Consider the following 10,187-nt stretch of genomic DNA (forward strand, 5'->3'; position numbering starts at 1 on the left):
GAGAGATAAAAAGACCATCGTGGTGTACACCTCACCCCTGGCGTCGTTGCTCACCTCTCAATTTTAAATACAAGTAGACATTGAGGGCTATCAGGAGGGACTATGCGCTTACCTGCTGCTCTCTGGCAGGTAGCTCCATGCCCTCCTGGGTTTTAAATGCACCTTAAAACACACATGCATCAACACTACATATGAGTGGGCAGAGGGAGGCTTGGAGTCTTCTCTCACCCCCGTTCTCTGCAACCTGCTGGAGCGGGGGACCAGGAGGAGGAGTTGGCCGTCCGACTGGGGTCTGGAGTGTGGGGCCTCCCTGCTGCTGTGGAGTCGGGGCGGTCTGCCTCTCCCCACCGCAGGGAAAAGGGTAACACCACCTGGGTCTGGGTGCAGTTCCCCCCTCCAGGGGCAAGGGTACCTAGACCCGGTTGGTAGAGTACGCTTGGGGAGTGTGATTGTGTGTACAGCGTCTCTTTATGTCTGTCTCCACATTGGTTGAGTGTGGAGTAAGTGCATATGAGAGCATGAGGGTGGGAATGGATGTTTGTATCTGTGTGTGCCTGTATGTCTGTGTCTATATGTCAGGTTGGGTATCAGACGCCACCTCTCTGGGGACATCTCAGGCCCTCCAAGGTTTGGAGGCCTATCTCCCCCCACCACTTCCCCTACCGGTGGCAGACGCCCTCAGACGTCGGTGTGTTGGTGGTTCTTTGTGTCCGGGGATTGGCGTCCAGGTACACACCGGCTCACTCCTTGGTGGCGGCATGTTGGGGCCTGGAGCCTGGGGCTCGCTTGGGCCACTTCGGAGGTGGGGTGCCCCCGGCCTCTCGGCCTGGGGCTCGGTCACTCAGGCACAGCTGGCTGCCGGCGGAGCTCACGGGCGCGTCACTGCAACTCCCCCTGGCTTCTGCTCCACGGCTGCTGAGTGAGCCCTCATCTGGGACTCTCCTCAGCTCTTACTGGGACAGTGGCGCGGCTGCCCCTCTGTTGGTCTTCCTTGGTCTATTGTGTTCTGGGGGCCTCTGGATGTCTGGAGTTTTGATCTCCTCCATACCTGCTTCATGCCCTGGAGGACGGGGCTGTGGCCCCCCCCACACCCTCTAGCAGATCGTTACATGAAGGAACCTTTTAAAAAAACAAGCGCGTCCATGCTCACAGGTGTACACACGGGTGATCACACCCACAAACTACACCCTTTTTGGCTCCTACCTCAAAGCACACTGTGCGCTGTCGATGTTACGTGCTGCACAATAATGTTTAATATTTAGTATTTACTGTCATATTCCCATATATCATCGTGATGTTGTTTATTCTATTACTCTTGTTCTCTTCTGCTTGTTTTCTTTATTCTTTCTCAACAGGTGATCCAGGTGATCGATAGATGTATTTTTTTTTGTCTGCTTATTTAGTTGGTTTTTGTTTTTTTTGCCCTTTATCCCCCATCCCTCTTCTCAGCTGTTCTTCCCCCTCTTCCTTTCTCCCTTTTCTTTTCCTCATTCAAGTCTGTCCCGTATCTAGCAAGTGAAAATAAAAAAATAAAATAAAATAAACAATAAAAGGTGAATCAAATAGACCATTACGGCAAGGCTGGGATGGTCAATTTGATAAAGTAAATCGGTTGGGCATCTTTCTTTGCCTTTAGACAATAATTCTGATGGCAAAAGAACCAAACGGGACAAACGGGAGTTTGTCTGCATTTGATGACACATATCAGTGTGAACTGTGTGTGTCAGTAACATGTGTGTGTTCTGATGTTAATGATGAAATGATGTTGGGGTTGTGCTGCGTAGACTTTGAATCAGTGAAAAGTTGTTTGCTGACCTCTTCTTCTCGTGTCTGCTGTCTCTGATCTCTCTCTATTTGATCTCCTCTGATCTCTTCAGACTCTGTGAGGCTGCTGAATGGGACCAGTCTGTGTTCAGGCAGACTGGAGGTCAACTACAACCAGTCTAATCAGTCCAAGCAGAGCTGGACCTCCGTGTGTGAAGATCATTTTGACCAGCAGGATGCAGAGGTGGTCTGTAGGGAGCTTGGCTGCGGGCCTCCCTCAATCCTCCAGGGGGCACTCCATGGAGACATGGGGGCTCCAGTGTGGAGCAAAGAGTTCCAGTGTGAAGGCCACGAGTCTACTCTCCTGGACTGTAGGAGCTCAAACTCTACTAGAAGCAGCTGCTCACCAGGCAAAGCTGTTGGACTCACCTGCTCAGGTAGAAGAGCAGCTGCAGCTTCGATTTGCTTCAAACTCACTTCATTTTTTACTGATGACTCTCTGCTTTCTGTTCAGAGCCTATCAGGTTAGTGGGAGGAGCCAGTCGCTGTGCAGGTACACTGGAAATGAAACTGGGAGAGTGGAGACCAGTGGATGGAGATAATTGGGCCCTGAGGGAAGCAGCAGTTGCCTGTAAACAGCTGGACTGTGGCTCTGCTCTTGCTATAGAACACAGGAAGTCCTCAGACAGACCTGTGTGGAGGATACAACATGACTTTGTTAGGAGTAGATTTCCTCTGAGGGAGTTTGTAATACCAGTAAACTCTTCCTCCACTGTGGATCTGACATGCTCAGGTAACCACATCACTTCATCATTTGTTACATGAGGAGGTAGAGTAGACAGTGTGTTTTTCATCATGCTGACTTGTGAGAGTTAACTTTTTATTGTCATTGCACAGTTTTACCTATAGTACAGTGAAAACGGGTGCCATGTTGGCACTACACACAGCACAACAAGACAACAACACACTATCTTAATGTAATAATTAAAGAGACATTAGATTAAGTGCATGATAAATAGAATTAGTATATGTTGGGGGGGGGGGGGGTGTCCAATGATTTTTGACCCTCTGAAGTGCTTTTTTTGTGCCATGGTGCTGCTGGAGAACCACACACAGATGCAGTTGTCAGCACACTTTCAATGGAGTAGCTGTAGAAGACGATCAGCAGGTCCATTTTTTTGAGGATTCTCAGGAAGTGGAGACACTGTTGGGCCTTCCTCATGTCCTCTTTTCTTCTCTGACATGGAAATTGTTTCCTTTCAACAATCACAAAGGATCTTCCATTTCCATAAATGTGCCCGGAGCAGATGAAGAAAAAGGTGTATCCGATGTGGAAGTGTTTTAGAAAGTGCTGTGATAAATACCTGTACATATGAGCACAGACTGTGTGCAGGTGATGGAGTTTGTTAACACCACGCTTACTTTGAAATAAGTGTTTAAGGACCAAAATATATTGTTAGATTGAAGATACAATTGAAGTTTGCTGAAACAATAATTAACAGTTATTGTTTGCAGCGCAGCATTGAAAATACTGACAACAGTCCCTGGATTATTTAATATCCAGGGACATTAATTAAACTATTTTGAACCAAAAGATTCTAAGGCGACTTCTGAAGCTCTGCAATCCTGTTCTATTATTCTGTTGGACAGTATCACATAGTTTCTATGACTTAATAAGTAAAATATGAAAAACTCATAATGAGAATCAGGAAAGGAAGTGTGGATCCGAATCTGGCAATTAGAACTTTGGCCAAAAGACAGACATTAAAACCTGCCAACAAAACGTTGCTCAGTCTGCAGCAAACACAGGAAACTGCACATACATAACTGGAAGGAAATGCTTAAAAACATACCCTAGAATTCAGCAATCTTTAAAAAAAATTTTCCAGACATTTATACATCAGTCCATGCACTAGTGCACAGGAGTAATAACAGCTGTAGATGAACTTGCAAAAACGTGCAAAATGCACTTTCAGAAAGTTAAGAAATGTCCCTACCCTCACCTATGGTCACGAGCTGTGGGTAGTGACCAAAAGAACGAGATCGCGGATACAAGCAGAAATGAGCTTCATTCAGAAGGGTGGCTGGCCTCTCCGTTAGAGATTGGGTGAGAAGTTTGACCATTGTGGCTTCTGGTTCATGAACCAGCCAGAGGAACCTGCTGTTTTAAGCAACAGAATTGTTTAGCATCCATCTAAAAATGTAAAACATAAAACTATAATTTTGGCAACTTTGTAACATTGATTTACCAGCTGTTATAATTATGATGTCTACATGTTTAATCTTGATCTTTTACTAAATTTACTACTGTTAACTCCTCTGATAACACTTAATGTCATTTATTAACAGTAATGGATGAACAAAGCAGGCCCAGTGGGTTGATTTGGCGAAACATAATACATTTTAATAACATTAAGGCTAACATTAGCATTAGCACCATGAAATGAATAATCAACCATTTGTTTGAGCACTTTAAAAAAAAGAGAGTAAACTTTTAACTCAATGTTGTCAAATCAAAAATGGTTGTTGAGTAAGTCCTCTAACACTATTAGATGTCACAAACTACCAACTACCTACCTTAGTTTCATCAAAAGCACTCAAAATAAGTTGGAGGGTTTTTTTATTCTTAATGTTTACATTCACAGTGACGTTTTCAGCATTTTCAGCAAGTATCAGATTTAAAATAGAATTTGTTTCCTACGTGAAATGAATAAATGTGATAAATATGAAACATTATAATATTACATTATTATAACATTTTAATATGTGGCGTAATTTGATCACAAAGGTTTTAATTACAAAGGTTTTTATAGTTTTCTCTTTATCTTGCAGTCAAAACACACACACACACACACACACACACACACACACACACACACACACACACACACACACATTTTTATACATCTCTGGCCACCCCTCCCTGGTTTGAAAAGCACCCAAAGACTTGAGTCAAGTAAAAGACCTGTTAGATGGTATCTCTTAGCTGGAATTTTTCTTCAGTCTTTAGGTTCTTCTTCATATTTGTGCACATTTGTCATTGTTCAGTTGTATATTTTGTTTCTTCTAAAGCTGTTTTTCTGTTGTCTTTGGGTCTGTTTGGTTTGGATTTACTGGACAAACTCTGATTTTCACACCTGAAAGTTTGAATCAGTGAAAAGTTGTTTGCTGACCTCTTCTTCTCGTGTCTGCTGTCTCTGATCTCTCTCTATTTGATCTCCTCTGATCTCTTCAGACTCTGTGAGGCTGCTGAATGGGACCAGTCTGTGTTCAGGCAGACTGGAGGTCAACTACAACCAGTGTAACCAGTCCAAGCAGAGCTGGACCTCCGTGTGTGAAGCTGATTTTGACCAGCAGGATGCAGAGGTGGTCTGTAGGGAGCTTGGCTGCGGGCCTCCCTCAGCCCTCCAGGGGGCACTCCATGGAGACATGGGGGCTCCAGTGTGGAGCAAAGAGTTCCAGTGTGAAGGCCATGAGTCTACTCTCCTGGACTGTAGGAGCTCAAACTCTACTGGAAGCAGCTGCTCACCAGGCAAAGCTGTTGGACTCACCTGCTCAGGTAGAAGAGCAGCTGCAGCTTCGATTTGCTTCAAACTCATTTCATTTTTTACTGATGACTCTCTGCTTTCTGTCCAGAGCCTATCAGGTTAGTGGGAGGAGCCAGTCGCTGTGCAGGTAAACTGGAAATGAAACTGGGAGAGTGGAGACCAGTGTATACAATGGCCAGGACCCTGAGGGAACCAGCCGCTTTTTGCAAACATCTGGACTGTGGCTCAGATGTTTCTGTAAAAAAGAGAGAGCTCCAAGCAACATGAGGAAAATGATTCAGTTCATCAGCAGCTGGTGAAATTTGGGTGATTGTACAAGCAAGGCCGATTGTAGCAGAGCAGTATTTTGGAAATGAGGTAGAACTGATGAGTGAACAATGCAGTAACAGAACACTGTTTTAGTCTATGTGGTTTTGGTATGAAAAAAATGTGTGATTATTTTTTTCTTTTTTTGTATTTGTTTTTGAAGAGTTTATGTTTAGCACTTGTGTATTCAGTACAGGGTGGGTCTGCACATTACTTTAATAACAACTGCACCTAGTTTTTTGTCAGAAATGCTGACAATTGTTGCTGCTTCATATGCATTAACAGTTGGTTTGAATACTGATGACAATGTAAATGTTTTATATATTTTTCAAACCCCTGAACCATTAGTTTTTTTAAAACTGCTTTATGCTAACCAGTGTTGGGACTAACGCATTATTAAGTAACGCGTTACAGTAACTACGTTATTATTGTGGTAACGAGCACGGTAACTAGTTATTATGCCAAAACCGGGAACGCGTTACTCGTTACTGGGATTTAGATAGGCTCGTTATTCGTTACTTCGTGTGGTGGCTATCGCGGAGCTTCCACAGATTCAATAACATTAGCAAGTGGTGGAAGCCAGCAGGTGGATGAAGGAAAAGGGAGGCAAGAGGAGAGACCCGAAGCGGCCGCCTGTTATGAGTGGCTGTGTGCAGACAGGAATAGGACCCAAGGTGCAGACTCCGGAGACAGTCGTGAACTCAAAACAGCTTTAATGTAAAACTCAAAATATAAAATAACTGTAAAAAATCAAAATAAACTTAAACCGGAGGATTGACAGAACACACAGCTAGGTAAACGGTAGATCGCGACCCAGACACAAAGAAACACAGGGCTCAAATACACAGAGGGAGCAATCAGGGAATGTGTAACAGGAGGGAAACACAGCTGGGGCAAATCAGGCCTAACGAGACAAGGGGAAGCAAAACCAGACACATTAACATCAGACATGGACTTTCAAAGTAAAACAGGCAACCCATAACACAGACTGAACAAAAGACACAGACTCACATGCAGGCCCTACAACAGAGGGAACAGAGACGTGGGACCAGGGCAAACACAGACACTGACTGGACACGGGGATATAGCAACTAAGGATACACAGAGACGCGAACTAGACAAGGGGATACAGCTGACAGGGGAGACAAAGCAACTAGAGAAGACAGAGACATAAACCATAAGACAGAACTCAAAGAAACCAAAGACTAGAAATTATAAATAATATAATAAACTCAAAAACCCTGGGTCAACGACCCAGACATCCTAACACCGCCGGTCCGAGAGTGTCAGGTGAACTGAACTTCAGGTAAGAAGTTATGACCGGCAGTCCATCTGGGTCAGATATAAACCAAGTTTAGGTGGAGTTTATTTTCGTTATGCTGACTTTTTCGTACTGCGTGCTAGCTAGCATGACGGAGTTTCTATACAGCTGGGTGGGTGCTATGTTACTGATGTTGAACTTTATTTTGTTCATAAGGTTAATTATTAGAGTTGCCAACCATCCCGTAAAAAACGGAATCGTCTCGTATTCAGAGAAAATATTACGCGTTTCGTATTGAGGTGAAAAGGAACACAGTTTGTCCCGGACTTCAGCTACAATGGAAAAGACACAAAGCTAGAGTTTTTCTGCGTCTTTATGCTGCACAGTTGCCTCTTCTTCTCTCATCCTCTCACCCTCCCTCTCCTGTTTCTACTTCAATCATGAAACTGATCAATGATCAGCTGATTGGCTTTTCTCTCTCGTTTATTTATCGCCCACTTTGCGCCAGAAAGAGGAAACCAGCGGATGTCGCGTTACACAACAGCAGCACTTTTAAGCTTGATCAGCTGTTGTTAGAATTTATTTAATATTAATTTCTAGTATCAGCTGATGTTTGCTGGAGCCACAGCTGTAAACCTGCTGGTCATGATGTCTGTTTGGTTATGTGATGAGAGGGAAACATGAGATGAAACCAGGAGATGTCCTTACTGAATCATCAGAGCTGTGATGGAGAAACAGGTTTACCTTTTAGGTGACATGAATGAGTTGAAGGGAAGTTATGAACTGTTTCTGAGAGACAAATAACACCAGGATCCTTTTCTAAGTAGCTGACAGCTGGTAACTGTGCAGGGGCGGGTCTAGCAAAGTGTTGCCAGGGGTCCATGTAGGGCATTAAAAGGGAGAGGGGGGCACAAAGAAATACTTTTCTTTCTTATTCTCATTTAAAATGTCTCACTTTAAAAAAAATAATTATCTGAGTCTTACAACAAACAATTGATAGATTGATACATATATACCATCAGAACAGTGTACATCACTGTCACAACAGCGTTTGTTTTCATTCAAAGGCTTTATGATCTTTGCTATAATGGTGGGCCGGTCTCTAGTCAAAATGCCCGGGACGATTTTTTTGTCCCAGTCCAGCTCTGTATGCAGCTCATCTGCAGTCTGGTGTTACCTACATCTTCCTATTCAGAAGGCAGAATTTCCGAGTTCTGAGTACAATCAAAGCACCATGACTGCAGTTTTTGTGTTGGATGTAAAAAGCGAGGATAGAATGGCTAGGATAGAATCAGGTGTGGGATTTCTCTCTTGGAAATGTGCACATTATTTTTTCCTTTCTATAGGTGGCACAGTGCACTTGTGGCAAGTAAGCAAGCTAGAAGACTGGCAATCTTGCTGGGTATCCAGTTACGGAAGCAACACATTAACAAGAGAATTATGAGTAAAACCAAAGTTACTTTCCCTAGTAACTAGTTACTCTGAAGGTAACGAGTAACTTGAAGTAACTGAGTTACTTTTGATAGAAGTAACTAGTAATGTAACTAAGTTACTAATTTAAAGTAACTTACCCAACACTGATGTTAACTAGAATAACCATTTACTAAATAAAGGCATCAGCACATATTTACTTACAGAGATTTATTAGAGGCATTGACCTCTGGCAGCAGCTCCAGAAGAGCGTCCTCTGAAGAAAATGTCTTTGGGTCTGCATCTTTTTTTGATGAGACTAAGATTAAGAGCAGAGCTGACCACTGAGCAGGGGAAAGATTACGTATTGAGGGACTTCCTAAACTCATGTACCGCTGGACCTCCTCCACTAGAGAACGATCATTCAGTTCATTCAGACAGTGGAACAGATTGATACTTTTCTCTCCAGACTGATTCTCACTGAGCTTCTTCTTGATGTACTGGATGGTTTCCTGAATGGTCAGTGAACTACCTTCTGTACGTGTCTGTGTCTGCAAACCTTGTAGGAGACTCTGACTGGTCTGCAGTGAAAGACCCAGGAGGAAGCGGAGGAACAGGTCCAGGTGTCCGTTTGGACTCTGTAAGGCCTTGTCCACAGCACTCTGGTAGAAGTGAGTCGATTCTGTTGTTTCAGACTTCTGGGGGTGGTTTGTTGCTCTTCCAGCAGATTGACTCCAGAGTTGATGAAGGTCAGATGGACATGAAGAGCAGCCAGAAACTCCTGAACACTCAGATGGATGAAGCAGAACACCTTGTCCTGGTACAGTCCTCTCTCCTCTTTAAAGATCTGTGTGAACACTCCTGCAAACACTGTGGCTGCTTTGATATCGATGCCGCACTCTGTCAGGTCTGATTCATAGAAGATCAGGTTTCCTTTCTGCAGATGATCAAAAGCTAGTTTTCCCAGAGACTCAATCATCTCCCTGCTCTCTGGACTCCAGTGTGAATCTGTTTGGGCTCCTTCATCAAACTTGACCTTCTTCACTTTGGCCTGAACCACCAGGAAGTGGATGTACATCTCAGTCAGGTTCTTCGGCAGACGTCCCTCTCTGGTTTTCAGCACATTCTCCAAAACTGTAGCAGTCATCCAGCAGAAGACTGGGATGTGGCACATGATGTGGAGGCTTCGTGATGTCTTGACGTGAGAAAGGATTCTGCTGGCCTGCTCCTCATCTCCGAATCTCTTCCTGAAATACTCTTCTTTCTGTGGGTCAGTGAACCCTCTGACCTCTGTCACCATGTCAACACACTGTGGAGGGATCTGATTGCTGCTGCAGGTCGTGTGGTTATCCAGAGGTGAGCAGAGGAAGCAGTTTCCCCCTGATGAGGTTTATCAGCAGCACATCCACTGAGGTGGACTTTCTAGGTCAGTTAGGATTGTAGTTTTGTGGAAGTCCAGAGGAAGTCGACACTCATCCAGACCATCAAAGATGAACACAACCTGGAACTCTTCAAAGCTGCAGATTCCTGCTTCTTTGGTTTCAGTAAAGAAGTGATGAACAAGTTCCACCAAGCTGAACGTTTTCTCTTTCATCACATTCAGCTCTCTGAAAGTGAATGGAAATATGAACTGGATGTCCTGGTTGGCTTTGTCTTCTGCCCAGTCAAGAATGTATTTCTGAGTTAAGACTGTTTTTCCAATACCAGTCACTCCTTTGTCAGCACTGTTCTGATTGGTTCAAGTCGTCCAGGTGAGGCTTTAAAGATGTCTTCTTCTCTGATTGATGTTTCTGGTCTGTCTCGTTTCCTGCATACCTTTTCAATCTGTCTGACCTCATGTTCATCATTGACCTCTGCAGATTCTCCCTCTGTGATGTAGAGATCTGTGTAGATCTGAT

The 10,187-nt window shown here is 44.0% G+C and overlaps 1 protein-coding gene across 1 annotated transcript; it reads left to right on the plus strand.

Moving 5' to 3' along the window:
• Nucleotides 1-1,858: 1,858 nt before the first annotated feature.
• On the plus strand, nt 1,859-5,579 carry LOC113017732 (scavenger receptor cysteine-rich type 1 protein M130-like; the record flags this gene model as incomplete). The annotated part of the gene is made up of 4 exons (XM_026160840.1): nt 1,859-2,201; nt 2,279-2,557; nt 5,000-5,323; nt 5,401-5,579. Coding segments are annotated over 4 exons (1,125 nt in total), but the record flags the coding sequence as incomplete, so codon positions are not given.
• Between the last annotated feature and the right edge of the window lie 4,608 nt (nt 5,580-10,187).

Source organism: Astatotilapia calliptera, unplaced genomic scaffold, assembly GCF_900246225.1.
Source record: "Astatotilapia calliptera unplaced genomic scaffold, fAstCal1.2 U_scaffold_2, whole genome shotgun sequence".
NCBI classification, from domain to species: domain Eukaryota; kingdom Metazoa; phylum Chordata; class Actinopteri; order Cichliformes; family Cichlidae; genus Astatotilapia; species Astatotilapia calliptera.